Source organism: Emydura macquarii, unplaced genomic scaffold, assembly GCF_026122565.2.
Source record: "Emydura macquarii macquarii isolate MOO-44397 ecotype Brisbane River unplaced genomic scaffold, CSIRO-AGI_Emac_v2 contig_2473, whole genome shotgun sequence".
Lineage (NCBI taxonomy): Eukaryota > Metazoa > Chordata > Testudines > Chelidae > Emydura > Emydura macquarii.
In genome coordinates, this window is record NW_027132610.1 from 4,332,117 (window position 1) to 4,350,754 (window position 18,638).

The 18,638-nt window shown below is 41.2% G+C and overlaps 1 protein-coding gene across 3 annotated transcripts in view; it reads right to left on the minus strand.

Annotated features, from left to right (window-relative positions):
- ZDHHC20 (zinc finger DHHC-type palmitoyltransferase 20) overlaps positions 1 to 18,638 on the minus strand; it is a 65,876-nt gene that overhangs the window by 22,252 nt on the left and 24,986 nt on the right. For all 3 annotated transcript variants that reach the window (XM_067562864.1, XM_067562863.1, XM_067562862.1), the window contains exons 2-3: positions 17,648 to 17,674; positions 4,310 to 4,404 (exon numbers count right to left, since the gene is read on the minus strand). In XM_067562864.1, the coding sequence (XP_067418965.1) occupies positions 4,310 to 4,404; positions 17,648 to 17,674 (122 nt within the window). The remainder of the gene's footprint in view (positions 1 to 4,309; positions 4,405 to 17,647; positions 17,675 to 18,638) is intronic.

Here is an 18,638-nt window from a genome sequence, read left to right on the forward strand (position 1 = left end):
CTATGTTTGATTGGCCTGCAGATGGAGCAGGTCCAGCAGGATCAAGGAAATCTTTCTTAAAGTGTAGAATAAGCAACCTTTCAGTCATAGCTCACCAGCTGAAAGGATATGGCTGATAACTTTAATGAGACCATCTCAAGTTCCATTAGCTATCCTGTCAGAGCTAGTAACTTCAGTGAAGCCTCAAATGTAGTTCTCAGGGAGAGTTACAAACTTCTATAAGGCATGAGAAGAACCATACTTAAGGCTCACCAGTTAGAAGCTTTGCCAGAATAACCCGGAGAACTTGTATGCTCCTGGAATATCCATATTTTAGTACTCACTAAAATTATAAACTTCACTCCCACCACATCTATGAGGCCCAAGGCAGTTACAAATTTCTCTGGAAGAGGGCTTGGGATAGAACTTATTGTTCCCCTAGGGAGTTCTAGGTTCTGAACTGTGTGAAATTTTTTAAAACTCTGAGCTCCCAGCAGGTGCCCCTTCCTGTCTATATGCACTGCTCAGTGTATCCACACTCACTCCAGTGAAGAAAAGAAGCAAACTGGATTAAGGGCGCATAATTTTAACAATGTTATACTTCTAGTTCATGTGGGTTTTCCTTGGGCCCAACTTCCCCTTCTTTTGGAATTCACCAGAGTCTAAGTCATTGGGGAAGGAGTAGTATAGAGACATGTCTATGAAATGGCACTACCTCTCCTACCACAGGGAGAGGATGAGAGACTTTTGTTGCCTTCCCATGGTACTTCCTAAATACAGAAGGCTGAAGATTCAACTCATGTCCCAAAGTAGTCAGGCAAGATTCCACTGCTGTATGCAGTACTGCCAACTCCAGTTTTTAAAAAGTCATAAAAAGCCAGTTTCCAAAAAATTATGAAAAAGGCTTTACATCATGAGTTTTAAAAAAGAATGAATACATCTTGTGTTCTTTTTATTTGCCTTCAATGTTTTGAGGCATCTGGGTGCACTTGGGTCATGTTTTCAAGTTTTTCTCCACAACATGAGATCTAGAAATTTACTTTTTTAAAAATAAAGACAAAGATTCTCACATAATTATTTGCCTCCAGGAGATGGGGCTTTAAGTAAAATAACAAATATTTTGAGAGTTGGCAATACTAGTAGTATGCATTTGCTGCTGCCTCTCAAGAGGCCTTGTCAAGTTAAGACTGCTGATAGAAGGAGTCTACTTGGTGTCTTCAACTCAGGGCCAGAGTGGTGGGGAATTAACAAAGAGAGTAAAACTAGCCTTAAAACACTATTCAGCAGACACAGCTAAACAAGCATAGACAAACCCTAAACCTCTAAAACCATGTGATTTTACATTTTTCTGTTGTCCTGTAACCATAACAAATTGACTAACAAACCTTCAATTTCCCAAGAGAGTTATGTTTACATAAATATATCTACTGAATATTAATAGGGTCACAAGTCTACCCTCTCTTTGGACAACAGATGCAAATATTCAAAGGCATGAAAGGTTCCAGATCAACAAAATGCTAACAGTGTCTTGACAAAGTTCCAGCAGTTCTTAATGTAAATAGTAACAAAGAGCCCTTTTGTTTCCTTCCTCTCTTTCTGGAATCTCACATAATGTTGATTGTTCTTCCTTATTGTACAATGAGCCGGGATTACACTTGCACAACAACAGGTGTGAAATCTTTTTTTAGTATTTTAGTAAGATGACAGGATAGCACTCATTTTACAAGAATGGGTACTTAAAATAAGAAGAGGACTTGAAAATATATACATTTATGTTTTGGAACAATTGGAAAAAATTAAGTTGGGTTGTTTTTAAACAACAGAACAGCTTATAGACAATACTATATTCTTCCCTGGTGTCTGAACACAAATGATAGATAGAGGCTATGGAAGAAGCTTTTGGATAAACTCACATGCAGAAATTTTCTAATTACTTACACTTCAGACCTGATTTTATCATCAGTTAAAATGGGCACTCTGTCCTTTTAGTTGTCTGCTGCAAATTCAAACTCTATCACTCACTGAAAGTTGAAGCCTTGCTGCAGCTTCCAGTACAGTTAGTTATAAATAGGTGTTGGCAGACAGAAGATTTCAGGCAAGCAACAAAAATAATTATAAAATACACTGATGCTTAAAATAAGTTCATGTGACTCTACAAATCTTGAAGCAACTGATTTGGTTGAGATAACTGTTTGATCTGCCAATTGTTTTATCATTATCACACAGAACAGGCTCCAATTAAGCCAATCATATGATTTGAAGGCCAGCCTCCCCAGTGACTTCATATCTTAAAACATTCAATACTACTTCCTTTGCTCAGCTAACCAGCAGAACTCTCTCTAACTTCCTTTCCTACCCTACTGTAAATTGCTGTGATATATTATAGATACATATTATAGAACCATAGTGTTTGCTTTTCCATTGCAAGTATGTTTTGAGCTGTAAAAATCTGCTTCAGGCTAAATGTTGGCTTTGAGAGTCATCCCTGCCAAAATAAAAAAATCTGTTTAACCAGTTTTAAAGTTACAGGAAATAGAGGGACAACTTTAATTGTAATTTTAATATTAAGCCTATAGATCAATCAACTTATGGGAAAAAATAAAAGCCATCATGTTATAAGTTGATTCTTAATAGATTCCTTGTAGAGCTGATTATACTACCATTACCTCTGCTAATAAAGCTTTTCACATAACTGGGTGGAGATTTCTTTCTATATTGACTTAACAGCGCTCACCACGCCTTGAGCTCCTAAAAACAGACTTATCAATGAGCACTACAGACATCTTAAAGTTATGAATATTTATTGTAACACATCCTTACCCAGAGAAACATCATTGAGAGGGTTCAAATAAGAAAGTATAATGAAAATGCATACAGATTGAGTCACTGAGTTTGTTATGTCTTAGCTTATATTTAGTTTTGGCAGAATTCAATTTTTTTATATAATTTCAACAGATAATATTGTTTATTTTTAAAGTATTTTTCAATTTCTATTGATGTAAATTTTCACAGTTGTACAAAATTATGGGTTGGCAGCATTTTTCTCTCTTTTTAAATCTATTTAAATTTTCACAGTTGTGGGAAATTGGGCGGGGGGTGTCAAACAATAATTAATGACAGACTGATAGAGGGGTTGGTGGGTGGTCTAATGCTTAGTGCATCTGTCCTCCAACCCCTTGTCTCTTTGTCCTGGAGTGGATTACCAGTGCCTGGTTCCTGACCCCAGTTCAAGAGTGTTTGGGCCTCCCCCGCTGCATCTGGGCCTTTGCCCTTAAATGGGCCATTGTAAGGGGGACCTGGCCCCTCCCTCTCCACTGGCTCCCAGCCCAGAGCTCTTTGGCAGGTTCTTCCCCGTAGCAAGCCCTAGTCTGCTGCTTTGGGCTACTTCCTACCTAGGTGCTCCTTCACTCTGGGGTGTGCCCATCTAGTCCAAACAGTCAATAGCTTCACAAAGTCCAAATGAGCAAGTGGGTGGTGATTGGAGAAAGCACTGCCTGAGGGTCTTACCTGTTCTGTGGTCCCCTCTCTCAGGGATCCATCTTCTGTCTGGCTTTCTGGAGAAAGATCTTCTCTCCTGCAGCCCATCCACCCCCATGCTTGGGCTTCTGAGCTCCTTTTAACCCACTCCGCCAGATACAGCATGCTTGGCAAGCTTATGGGGCGGGATTGCCTGGGGCCAGTAAAGCCTTTTAACACCTTCAGGCCCCAATGTGGGTTTGTATACCCCAGCATACAGACATTGGGATTCAAAAAGTTTAAGTTTTATAGCCACTAAAATACACATTGTCAATATCATGTGTCAAATATACACAAAGTAAATATAATTAAATCAAACTCTAAAGTTCTCATGCAGCATTTTTTTTCTTTTCCTATCTGTAAATTTTGATTAATCTATGGAAATATTTTTAGTGAGTTTGTATGTGTACAGTGAAATCAATGTTTACCAACATTTACCCATAAAAAAATTAATCCTTCCAAGCCTACCTATATTTTATTTATTCTAAATACCAAACAGAAGTTACTGCATAGCAAAACATTGTAGTGTCATATATACTCACATACCTTATTATTTGAATGTAAACACATGAATGTAAAACACCTGACTTGTGACCACTTAGCAACAAACATTCAATCTGAAGAAATGTCATTAGTTAACAATGATTTTTAAAAGTAATTTGATGATTTACATTCATGGTATGGCTGTATGCTATTTATTTTAGTTAATGGGAACAGAAAAGGTGAATTTCATTGTACTTTAAACAAGTGTCATTCCTGAAAACAGTTCAGTGGTATGATAAAAGTGTTGGCATTTTTCTATCATTAAATTTACCTCATCCGAGGGGGTAGTGGGAGATGTAAAAATTGTCTTCCCATAGGACCATACAAACATGACAAACGACAGATGAAAAACCACAAGGTAGATAACTGCAATAAAAATAAATACAATAAGATTTCAGAGAGCATAGCTGAAAAGAGCTAGAACTATAACATAAAAATGCAATGATTTTAGGTGCAAACAAGTTATTTATCTTCTTCAATTCAGTAAGATAAATTTCATTGAAACCTACCTGATAATCATGAATACTAGCACATCTGAGTGGGTTTAGCACTATACAGAAGAAGCTGTCTAAATCCACTTGGTAGCCCACTAGATATGATAAGTACTACTTCATCCTCAGATTGAATCACTCATAGATTACATTAAGATAATGATGATAAAAATCTTGGTCATCAAGCAATTTCCCCTCCGGACTTCCACCTCTTTACAACTGAATGAGTCTCATCACGACTGCCGCAACCCACAACTTTGGAAACATACCTTCATCCCCATGTACCCACCCTCAGGAAAATTAAAAGAAAGCATCTGGCATGTCTAGAATAGCAAAATAAAAAAGCATGCAAGTATATATTTAAATGATCTTCTTTGACAGACAGGTCTCAGTGTATCCCAGATGCGTTATATTACTAAATTCAGTCCATGAACAGTATAATACATTATCAGCAAATGAAGTATATGATACCAGAACACTGAAAACACTTAAGTTAATGTAAAATTTGGGTTATACATTAGATATATAGTATAAAGTCTACGCACTGTACTAAGAAAAACCTGTTAGACATACAAATATTATCACTATATTTTATTACTAGTAGGTGTTTTAAAAGATTGTAAATAATATTAAACTATAAATGTACCTGTACTGTAATTCAAACAAGGTAAACACATTTGAATTTTGCTGTAGTATTTAATATACTAGGCTCCCACTCTGATTCCATCTTGGAAAAGCTATTCTTTATACTTATAACAAGGGGCTGGAGACTAGGTAATGGGAATTCTTGATGTAACATCTTATTTCTGTATGAACATTTGTGATAATGAGAACTTCTGCTTTTCTGATTATTTTTTCCTCTGAATAACTCTCGGTGCCTTCTCTCCCTCACCTGCCAAATAAAAAGGAATATTTGTAACTAAAATGTTGACTCAGCACTGTCACAGCCATAGTGAAGAGTAGGGTCTGCTGGCCTTTAACACAGAATGGACTCAATTTCTTTAAATGGTGCTGACCTAAGAAAAGGTGTAGCTAATTTCACGACGCAATTTATACTTTCATTTTGATATGTTTATGATTAGTTAACAGTGTCTGGAAGACTCATGAGAACTGGATGGCCCAACTTCTCCTTAAGGTTGCAAAATAAAGTATTTCTAAGCTGGATGGATAGGAGGCATTGCAGACAACTCATGGTGAAATTTCTGAAAGATTTTGACACTGACACTGTAAGAATATCTAAAGAGGAATGTAGAGCTTGCACAATACAAACTGATCAGGTCAGACATCCTTACTGGATAATGGAAGAAAACCCTCTGGAATGTCTTTCCTGATTAAAACTGTCTCTAGGAACACGGGAAGCCCTTAGAAATCAAGCAAGCAACAAAGAATTATTGAAGGTTAGGGTTGGAAGGGACCTCAGGAGGTCATCTAGTCCAGCCCCCTACTCAAAGCAGGACCAACCCCAACTAAATCATCCTAACCAGGGCTTTGTCAAGTCAGACCTTAAAAACCTCTAGAGATGAAAATTCCACCATCTCCCTAGGTAACCCATTCCAATGCTTCACCAACATCCTGGTGAAAAAGTTTTTTTTAATATCCCACCTAGACCTCCCCAATTGCAACTTGAGACCACTGCTCCTTGTTCTGTCATCTGCCACCACTAAGAACAGTCTAGCTCCATCCTCTTTCGAATCCCCCTTCAGGTAGTTGAAGGCTGCTATCAAATCCCCCCCTCACTTTTCTCTTCTGCAGACTAAATAAGCCCAATTCTCTCAGCCTCTCCTCATAAATCACATGCCCCAACCCCCTAATCATTTTTGCTGGCCTCTGCTGGCCTCTCTTCAATTTGTACACATTCTTTCTGTAGTGGGAGGCCCAAAATGAGACACAGTACTCTGGATGTGGTCTCACCAATGCTGAATAGAGAGGAACAATCACTTCCCTCAATCTGCTGGCAATGCTCTTACTAATGCAGCCAAATATGTCGTTAGTCTTCTTGGCAACAAGGGCACACTGTTGACTCATATCCAGCTTCTTGTTCACTGTAACCCCAAGGTTCTTTTCTGCAGAACTGCTGCTTAGCCAGTTGGTCCCCAGCTTGCAGCAGTACATGGGATTCTTCTGTCCTAAGTGCAAGGCTCTGCACTTGTCCTTGTTGAACTTCATCAGATTTCTTTTGGCCCAATCCTCCAATTTGTCTAGGTCACTCTGAATCCTCTCTCTACCCTCCAGTGTATCTAACCACTCCCTGCAGCTTACTTGACATGTGGACCCGGTGACAGTTAGCAATGCTTTTCCAGTACAGCACTTGACCTATGAGTCATACCAGAAGCAAACAGGAACCACTGACTGTTGGCATGTTGCAGACAGACTCCAAAAGGCTTTTATAAACAGGGAGAAAGACCAACCTTAATGACCTATATTAGCAAAGTGACTAAGCTATCTCAAAGACTGTAGCTTAAATTGTTCCAGGGCATCTATCTAGTCAAAGAAATCAAAGTACAGAATCATCAAGTTGCTATGATTCAAGCAGCATCAAAGCAAGATATTCTTTAACTGATTTTGAGCAGCCAGTACACTCCTTTCTAAGAAGATATAAGAACTTCTTTAACTCAAATTAAGCTAGGAGACAGAGAAACCAAGGAGTGGGTCCAGCTTCTGTCAGTCTCCCAGGGAATTCCCTTCCCCATCAGATGAAATTAGGCTACAGTAATGCTAATAGCAGCAAAACTGCAGCCATGAAGAAGGAGATAGTTATTTGGCCTCATCGTTCTTCACCAGCCTAAATCCTATTCAATTTCCCAAGAAGCACATTTCCAATCTAAGCATCACTGGAAGATAATGCGACACTAATTAGCAGGCATATCATTGCCACCTAAATCCTGAAATTGTCATCTCCCACAAGAACTCCATTAACTATCTTCATACCTTACTATGTAAGATTCTTAAAACTAGCCACTATGAACAGTTGCTTCCAACTACTGTTGAGAGGAAACAGCTGTGTGGAGACAGGCAACAAACCTCTTTAAAAGAGGAAGTAACATCAAACATTTATGGGGTTTAGGGGGAGCTTGACCTACTTTGCCATGCTGATATAGAAATAAACATTTAAGAAGCTATATTTAATGTTTCAAGGATGACATGAAATAGACTGAAAGCTTGCGGCACTTCCATCTGCTCCAAACAACGTACATACACACTGGATATGGTCCACATTTACCTTCTTGCCCCCTTTGGGGATTATGTTGTTGCACACAACATGAACCTTAAACCTAAGCTTTATTGTGAGGTTGGCTGTTCTCAGGGTTTTTCCATCACAGGGTCCTTCTGCCCCTGCCCCTACCTCCCTTTGCCTTAGAGAAAGGCTAGAACGATTTTAACACTCATGGAATAGAGCTAGTGGTACTCAAATATAGTGGGGAGCGGAAATAGGAAGTGATGGATGCATGAGGGCAGAGCACAACTAAACTATCTTAATAATAGGGAGTTAAGTAAAAATATAAGATTACACTTAAAATGCAAGTTCTTTGGGGAGGAGGGCTCTAGTGCACACACACTCTCTCTCTCTCTCTCTCTCTCTCCCCCTCTCCCTCTCTCTCAGGCCTTAAGCCCTTATAGGGGCCTCTAGGCACTACTGCAATGCAAATAAGCAATAATAGATGGTATTACAGACAGCAGTTAGTAGCAATAAGGGCAGAAATTTGTGGCAGTGCTAGCAGAAAGAGAAAGCGGTCTAGACTTCTTGCCAAAGTGATGAAATCAGGAAGATGGAGAACTCTTCAGATGACAGACACCAAGCTGGGAGGATTGCAAGCACTTTGGAGGACAGGATTAGATTTCAAAATGATCTTTATAAATTGGAGAAGGTCTGAAATTAATAAAATGAATTCAATAAAGACAAGTACAAAGTAGTACACCTAAAATGGAAAAATCAAATGTACAAATACAAAATGGGGAATAACTGGGTAGGCAGCAGCAAAGGATTGGGGTGAGGGGTATAGTGACTCACAAACTGAATATGAGTCAGTAGTGCAATGCTGTTGCAAAAAAGGAAAACACTATTCTGGGTTGTATTAACAGGAGTAACATATGTTAGACACAAGGAGGTAACTGTTCCACTTTTATTTGGCACTAGTGAAGCCTCAGATGGAGTAGTGGGTCCAATTTTGGACATCACACTTTAAGAAAGATGCGGACAAATTGGAGCAGTGGTTCCCAACCCGTGGCTGAAGGGCCAAAAGTGACCCACTGCTCCCCTCCCACTGGCTGCAGAAGGGAGCCGCTGGCTAAGGACCCAGGTGGAGCATGTTGCCGCAGCGCTACAAGACTGGTGTAGGCGTCTTGCTGCAGCCAAGGGGATGGGAGATCAGTGCTCCCTTCCCCCTGGCTGAAGCAGGGAGCACGGCAAAGTACTCTTCTGGGTCCATAGGCCTTGGGGTCCCTGCTGGAGCCAGAGAGAGGGGAGGACTGATCCCCTATCCTCCTGGCTGCAGAAGGGAGCCACTGCCTAGAGACCCAGGTGTAGCACACAGGGCTGCAGGACGTGTGTGATTTCCCTGCTGCAGCCAAGGAGATGGGAGATTAGCACGGAGGCAGCCTCCTCACTGAAATCCTTCCATCTGGCTGCAGTGGAGGGGGTGGAAGAAGCTGCTGGCGGAGACTGGTGACCTTTCAGGGTTGTAAAAATTATATCTGTGGCCCTCGAGCCAAAAAGGTTGGGAACCACTGAATTGGAGAGTCTCCAGAAGAGAGCAACAAAAATGATAAAAGGTTTAGAAAGCCTGACTTATGAGGAAAGAACTGGGCTTGTTTATTCTAGGAAAGTTTGGGGGGCGGGTGGGGGGGATGGAAGGAAACAGCACCTGATAAGAGTTTTCAAATACGTTGAAGCCTGTTATAAAGAGGCTGGTGGTCAATTGTTCTCCATGTCCACTGAAGGTACACAAGAAATAATGGGCTTAATCTGCAGCAAGGGAGATTTAGGTTAAACATTAGGAGAAATGTTCTAATTACAAGGATAGTTAAGCACTGGTACAGGTTACCTAAGGAGGCTGTGGAATCCCCATCACTGGGAGGTTCTTTTAGAACAGGTTAGACAAACAGCTGTCACGGATGAACTACGTATACTTATTCCTTTCTCAGCACAGGGGACTGGGCTAGATGACCTCTTGAGGTCCCTTCCAGCCATACAATTCTAGGATTTCTATGTCATACAGCACTGGAAGCTGAAGGTGAGCCCTCTGGTGCTGTACGCTTCAAGGGGAACAGGAGCCTTTTGAGTGTCCTGCCCAGAGGGTCCAGCTGCCACTGTCTGACATGCAGCAGGATTAGTGTCCTGTCTTTTGGTGGTTGACCCAATGCTGAACAGGCACCTGCCTCTCTATCCTGCCTCACATGCTGCTGTTACTGCTGCTGTTGGGACAGGGATTGTAGCAAGCAGGCGCCTCTTGGGGCAAAGAGGGGGTGGAAGACACCAGGTTCAGCAGCTTCCTTCTACATCCCACCCTACCTGCACAGGCAGCAGCAACAGGACTCATTGAGGGCAACCCTTCAAAGATCCTTGTACCGGCTCCAAGCATAAATAAGCATCAGCTAGTTTTCTATTAAGGTCTGTTTATTTTCTTGTAAGTACAAACCAGAGGAATGAAGGGAAAAAGCAAAAAAAATCCCAGCACCAACTAGCAGGGAAAATCATAACCATAAAGTCTAATTTTGTTTGAAGTGCAAGAAAAATCTGCAAGTATAACAGCATTTTAACTAACAGAAGTGAAGTCAACTAAAGGGACTGGCAGAGTTATTTCTGCTGTCTTCATTGCACAAATGTAAGTTGGCAGACTGAGTAGTCTAGTAACAGTGAACTGACAAGTGGAAGGGGAACGTATTCAGGTCTCCTGCTCAGATTTTGTTAATTAATGTAACAGGTACTGGCAGTACTAAAGAAGCAGTAGCTGAGTGCCTGAGAAAGAGAAGGTCTTGCACCACTCAGCAGTGCAGAGGCTTTTAAGGAATCCATATGAAATCTTCTTCAGCTCAAGGAAGGGTTACACTGATGAGGGGTCCAAGAGTGATAGAATGAACTCTACAGAAACCCACACGGAATTTTCACTGCACCAAACAAATGCACTTACCACTTACATTTAGTAGGTTTTCTAATAACCTGTATTACAGAATCAAAACATGTGGGAGAACAGAGGCACAATTTGATTAATAAAATTTTTTTTCTCTTGTGATAATCTTCAGAAAGAGAAAGCAACTTTGGGAAACTTGATAGACATGCACACCCAGAGACACTCATGACACCACACCACTCTAGATTTCCTTGTGTGGTTATCATTAGAGCCTTGCATGCATATAGGTTAGGGTCTACTGGTTTTTATGTGATAGTATATCAGATCCAAAACAATTCACATGTTTAAAAAGAGTCAAATTAGGAGAGGAAAAAGCAACACAAAAAACAAGAGATAGTTCAGGCATTTAGTTCCATTATCTATAAAGACACTCACATTAGAGAAAGGATAGATCTTTAAATGATCATGTTGAGAGAGAGAAAGTTAGGGCTATGACCCATCCTAAGGATCATAAATCTACACAAGAAATTCCAAACTGTGAAGACCTGGGATTATTTAGCCCTAGTAGTGCCTCATTTTTCTACTGGTGCAACAGACAAAGAATAACTAAAAAAAAACTGACTACAAGAGCTATACAGTTCAAATAAAGGTTTTCTATTTTATATCAAGATCTAAGTGTGAATGTTTTCATGCAAATCAGACTTGTTTTGTTGTTTCTTCAAAGAAAAGTGGGAAGATGAAAAACAAGCAAGGTTTCTCCTCTATCAGGGCTTTTTTTAAGGATAATCTGTAAATATATGTTCAACCATAGGAAAGGAAGGAGCTGCTCAGTGATCTGAGGATCAGGTCTTAAATACCTAGATTTCCTGGGACTATAGGTACAAATTACACCATGTTCTATTCAGCTCTTCATTCTTCCAAGTTAGATCAATTGAATTCCATGCAGTTTATTTTACACATGATCTTTCATGTGAGCCCTCAAAATCGTGGTTTGCATAAACCTTAAAGATAATATGGCATTTTTCAGGAAAAAAGGAGAGAATTGTGCTGGTGTTATTGATCAAATTTCACTTCATCCCAAATTGCTGCTGTATGAGAGTTGCTTATGAATTGCTATAGAATTAAAGGTACAATACGAATGCAAATCATCATCAACACATGCTAAGTGTCTTCAACAGCCAGGCTGAGAGTGTATCATCAACCTCATAATTCATTAAGCTTTTTTCTTTTCTCATAAGTCCCAAGACAACCAGTCCTGTTTGGATGGCTGGCTCAAATTCAAATGCAGTGCCTACCTATCCTGTACCAATGACATCACATCAAGCAAGGAAATCTGCTGAAACATGGAAGAAGTTAATCATCTTGTGCAGTAATGATGGTTCCTTGAGATGTGTCTCCCTATGAGTGCTCCATTATAGGTGTGTGTGTGTTCATGAGCTGCTGATCGGAGAACTTCAGTAGCAGTGTCTGTTGGGCCCACACATGTGCTTCCTCTCCTCATGCTGTGCAACAAAGTTAGCCAGCACATGGGGGTTAACCATCCTCAGTTCCTTCTCTCTCACAGAGTCATAAGGGTAGTGGAGGGGAGGAGGACAGGAAGTGGAGCACCCACAGGGCTACACATCTCAAAAACCATCATTACTGCACAAGGTGAGTAACTTCTTCTTTGAGCAGTGTCCCTATGGATACGCCACTACACTCCACTCTTACAGTGATGAACCTGGAATGCGGCCTGAGTGTAACTTTGTGGGACGAACACTATGTATGGGGGATGCGCCATCAGAGCTGCTATTTCTCCTATTCTTCTAGCTGAGGTAATTGCTATCAGAAAAACTGTTTTCATCAATAGGTATGCTAGTGAACAGGAGGCCATAGGTTCAAAAGGGGCCTGTTCAGCCCTTTAGGCACGAGGTTCAAGTCCCACAAGGGAGCAGAAAGCTGAGGTTGAGGGAAGAGGTTTGTTATTCCCTTAAGGTACTTTTTAGTGGTAGGGTGCAATAGTACTGAGTACCACTCTACAGGTTGGTGAAATGCTGTGATAGCTGCTAAGCAGACCCTGAGAGAGCTTAGGGATAACCCCCATTTTTTAAGGGTCAGGGCATATTCCAGAATATGTGGAAGAGTTACTGTCACTGGAGAGATTTGTTGGGACGTGCACCAAATCTGGAACCAGGACCATTTCTGCAGGTAAGTGAGTCGTGTGAAGGACTTTCTACTGTGTAGTAGAACCTCTTGTACTTCCTCGGAGTTTTGTAGATGCTAGAGCCACTGAGGAGCTATGCTTTGAGGCGAAGGATCGCCATGTTGGGATATATGGTACGCCCTCTGTCCTGAGAAAAGGTGAGGAGTAGCTGGAAGGGAGCTTGGTGGGAACATCGCAAGTTGCATCACGTAAGGGTACCAGGTCTGTCTTGGCCACGTGGGAGCAATCAAAATTACATAAGCTCCATACTTCATCTTTAGCAGGACCTTCAGCAGAAGAGAAAATGGAGGGAAGGTGTCCTGTGAAGGTCCTTGTCTCATGGGAGGAGGGCATCATCCAGAGAGTGCTGTCTGATCCCCATCCTAGAACAGTATCGTGGATACTTCTTGTTCTGCTAAGTGGCAACAGGTCTGTAAACGACATTCCCCACCATGTGAACAAATTGTGGAGTACTGACAGGTGCATCTCCCACTCATGGTCATGTTGGAATTTGCGACTCAGCATGTCCGCTAATGAGTTTTACGTGCCCGAGAGGTAAGCCGTGGACAAGGTGACATTGTGAGAGATGTACCAGTTCCATAGCCCCTGTGCATAGGCAGAGTGATCTGGCCCCTTTCTAATGGTTGATATAATACATGCAGGCTATATTGTCTGTTAGGATTTTGTATGTAACCTTGCTATCTCAGGGAGGAAATGGGCACAGGCATTCCTGACTGCGCTCAATCCGAAAAGATTGATGGGCAAGGATATATCTACAGGCGACCATTTGCCTTGTCTTACAAGACAGTTTAAATGCACGCCCCATCCTATGAGGGATTTGTCAGTGGTAAAGAGCGAAGAAGATGATGCCTGTAAAAAGGGGACCCCTTTGCATGCATTGGCCATGTTCTTCCACTATCTAGGGAGTTCTTGATTCCGGTGGGCAGTGACAGGGGTTTGTCCAGACTGTCTCTGTTTGGCCTGTAAACCGAACTGAACCACAGCTGTTGGCATCACATGTATAGTCTGGTGTACGGAATCACCACCATACTTGCTGCTATATACCAGGAATTGGAGGCAGATTGTGGCTGGCATTTGAGGGCTACATTGAGCTGTGTCTATAAGTGAGACCCGGGATAGAAACAGTCTTGAAGTAGGAAGGCTTTGACCTGTAGCATGTCTAGGTCGATCCCTATGAATTCCAGGTGTTACACGGATGTGAGGGTTGACTTTCTGGGAACTGATCTGTAGACCCAGTTCTATGAACAAGTGTATTGTGGCCTTGGTGGCTTGACGAGCCTCCTGAAGCAATCGGGCTCTGAGGAGACAATCGTCCAGGTAAGGATAGATCATTATCCCTTGTGATTGTAGATGGACAGCCACCATATAAAGAACTTTGGAAAATACTCTTGGGACCCACGAAAGACAGAAGGGGAGGACTCTGTATCGATAGTGGTCATGTCCCAGAGTGAAACTGGGTTAGTCAGAGCATGCGGACTAACCATCCTCAATTCCTTCAGCCTTTACCTGTCTGTTAATGGGTTGTTAACTCTCCTTTTCATTTGTTAAATTTTAGCTTTTAGAAACCTTTTGGCTTTTCCTCTTTACTCGGCTGTGCGTAAAAAAAAAAATGAAGAAAGAAAAGACTTTGTTTTTCCCCCTGGACAAGAAGTGTCACACTAACAGCAAGGCAATCCCGGTTGTGGACAACCCCTCAGAGACCCCAACTAAACTTGGAGTTCCATTTTGCTAGGCACTGCACGTAAACATATTGAGACAGTCCTTGCCTTGAAGATCTTACAGTCTGTTTTGGACTAAAAAACTGGCCAGATCACCCCATCAACTGTAAGGGATCAAGGAGGAGGTTGATGCCATGAAGATCCTTTCAGTGTTTCTTCCGCATGCTCCCCCACAGGGAACGAGCTACCAGTTCACTCCATAATCCTGCAGCTCCTAGGGGACACACAGGAGGCCAAGGCCTGTGTCTCCTGGAGATATGATCTAGCCCAACAGTTTTATAACCTTGAAAAAAAATTTGCAAAGCTATGTTATATTTTTTAAAAGGGCACTTACCCAAGTCTACTCACAAGTCAACTCCATGCTCCAGACCACCACCGTGACTGATGAATATCACGAGCAAAACAACTGCTTATCATGAATTTTAGAGCAGAAGCTGGCAATGAGTGTGACTAGAAGTTTTGTGAGCAAAGAAATTTTAACCCAGTGAGCTAAATGACCCTCTAAGCCTGGTTACTGGGGCTATTTAGCACACACCACATGCTATAGCAGAGCAAGTTTGCTAGAACTATTTCTACCTAACTTAGGAATTTGCCTTTGAAAGGATATTTTCACATTTGAAAGAGTGGTTCTTCCACAAAGAACTGTGAAAAACCACAAAGCATAAAGTTCCACTGCTTGGGATATTGAGAATGGGAGGACAAGAAGAATGGGAACCAGTGGAATGGGAGGAAGGAGAGATAGATCTGAGAAGGAGTCAGGATGCAGGGGTGAAAACTAGAATTGGCTGGACAAAGACTGGGACAAGAAGCTGGGGGAGAAGATGACTGTCTGGAAGAGAAGCTCAGGGAAGGACATTGGGGACCAAAGGGGAGAGGGAATGAGGGCAGAAGATACTGGCAACTAGAGGCTGGGGGAAAAGGAGAGAGAGAGACTGGGGAACTGAAGAGGGAACTGGGATTTGCAGGGCAGGAAGACTGGAAGCAGGAGATTGGAGGGATCAGACTAGGATTTAATGGGCAACGAGATTAGGACTGGGATGAAAAACCTGAGGAGTGGAGACTGGGATTGACTAGGTGAGGGCAATAGGACTGGGAGAAGGAGCCAGTAGTGGGGTAGAGGCAGGAATGAATTTGAGGGGACAAAGCAGAAGAGGACAAGTTTGGAGGGAATGGGCAGAAGAGTCTGTGCCCATTAGAGTACATTACTCTCCAGAGCCTGAAACGGAATCCACGCTTGCTCAGTCTCATCATTCCCCTCTGCTGTCAGCAAATATATGTGAAACCCATTGGCAAAGTGGACCAGCACTAGAAGGAGATGTGGATAACATACTAGTGTTGTCATTTACTCCTTTAGGTCAACTGGCAAAGGCCTGGGCAGTAAATCTAAAAGTTCAAACCTGGCTGATGACTCATGAGGGTTTCACATGATGCCATATGATGGAATTTTTGTTTTTTCATTTTGCTTTTTTGGTAGGAAATTACACAGTACAAAATATTTTCAAAGAACACAATTAAGGTTGCGAAGTCAAGCACTCAAAAGTTTAGAAATGCCAGAATTAAGGTTACCTGTGCAATTTTAATTCATCCCCGTTGTGCATATGCATTATTATAAAGTCTTCAATTACATGAACACATGCTACCTCTCCACAGGACCCCAGCTTCCCACAGTGCACAGGGTGGACAGTGCTCATTTAATGGGCAGCTATTCAATATTTTGTTTTATCTTCACTGTCCAATGTGTGGGCGCCCCGTCTTATTTACTGTACAGTATTCCAACCCTGCTCTGAAGACAGAATTATTAACTTCCTCCTGGGTTTTTCTATGATGCTAACCACTACAGTATCAGAGTGCTTCACAAATGTATTTTCGCAATGCCCCCATGAGGTGAGGGAATTATGTCCATTTTATAGAAGGTGAACCAAGGCACAGAAGGATTAAAGGTAAAACAGATTCATTAATTTTGTATGCCCAATTTGAGATGCTTAGGACCTGATTTTTCAGAGTACTTAGCATTATACAGCACTTTATATGTTCAAAGCACAGCTCCTATTGACCTCAGTAGCAGCTGTGAGTGCTCAGCACCTCTGCATATTGGATTGCAGGGTCTCAAGTCAGGCTCCCAGAAAATGAGGACCACACGATTATTGACCACCTGTGAAAAGTTTGGTTGACATGACTTGTCCATCACATAGGAACTCTGTGGCAGAAGCAAGGATAAAATCTAATCATCCAAAGCAGCATTCAGCTGCTTTAATCGTGAGATTATCCTCTCCTGCCTCATTCACCACACACTTTCTAATTTCTGCAACAAATGAGGTAGGAGTCATGCTTCCCTACACAACCCTGATTGAGCCCCAGAGCATCTCCATCCTGTGACGTAAATGTGGCAGGGGTCCCATAGGAAAAAATAGCATGTAATCATGCAATGAAAGTGTGTATGGTAACGCATACACATAAGGGGACTTAAGGTTGAATGGGCAAGTTTAATTCTGGCATTTACTAACTTTTGGGTGATTGACTTTGCAACCTTAATAATGTTCTTTCAACATAGGTTTTTTTCTAGTTATTTCGGTGTAATATAATACATATACACAACAAATATGGTCAGAACCATCACTATGTTAACTCCAGAATTTCAGTAATCATATGACTGATTTTACTCTGCAACTGACATATCCATAGCCGATAGCAATAATATGGTAACCATATAAAAATACACTTTAAAAACAAGGGGGAAAATCAGAAATAAAAAAGACCCACATAGCACACATTAAGTAGTATATAGAAAACATGATGTGAGTCTGGTGCAATGATCCCCCCCATCACTTGTTTTGAAAGAGTTGCATAACTAAGTTATGGTTCCACTGCTCACAGGTAATGTGATCATCCCAAGCTTGTGCACTAAGAGCTTGATGGATCCTGCCTCCCTACATTTGCCCTCTCTGTATCCATCTGTTCACTCTAGAGAGTTTAAACATAAAATCAGACAAAATTACATTGGTAAGTAGGTGTGAATTATACATCAGAAACACACTGTACATTTATATTAAGGAGACAAGAAGTAGGCAACTTTCCTATTTATAAAACTTTTCATTTATTTATTGAGGATGAGTAATATATGTTTCCTACCTTTTTCTCCAGTTGAGGTAATCGTAACTAGGAAAAAAAGAAAGAAAAGGTTAAGTACATCGATATTGCGTTTTAAAAGAAGTTTTATTAAATATTAAAGTGTGTTACAAATGTTAATGGAGCCTCCATACCCCAGAGAGGTAAACTCTCATTATACTCCTCCTCTAGATTCCTACAGTCTCAAGTCAGTGGCAGGGCTAAGAACAGCCAGGACTTCCAGCTCCCTGCTCTAGCCAAATAAGCATGCAGTTCTTCACAAGCATTTATCCATATGTTTAATTAGATTATAATTTAACAATTAAACATGTTGCCATGGACACATATTAGACTTTCTGAATTTTCTTAGGTTGTACACATCCCCAAATAGCTTATTTACTGCCTACAAAATTATAGAAAAGCTTAAATGAATAAAACCCTACAATTGGCAGATAGAGAAATTGAAATAATTGCAGAGTTCTTTACAGAAGTCCCTGTACAATTTTCTGAATTAGTCACATCTAATCTATTTTCTAAGAGCTCCACACTTCTCTATCACTTTCAACACCATCCTCCTCCTCCACATCATCCAGCCATGTAATTTACAGGGTATTTTTGACTCCCTCTTCCATGCCTGACATATTCAGTGCATATCTAAAATTTCATCACTTTTTCCTCCTCAACATCTCTAAGATCTGTCCATTAATTTCTATTCCTACATCTATATCTCTAGTTCAGGCCCTCATTATATCCTGCCTTAACTAATGCAACATCCTCTTCTTTGGCTTCCCTAAAATCAATACGTCCAGTCCAGACAAAATACTACACATTTTCCTTGCTCGTGATTTTGATCATGCCATGCCCCTCTTTAAATCCCTTCCTTGGCTCCACATTTGCTATTGTATCAAATTTAAATTTGTCATCACCAACTCCAAAGCTCTACATAACTCTGTCCCTCCCTTCTGATCTGAGCATGTCTCACTTTGCATTGTCCCCTCCTCCCTACTCTGCCAAC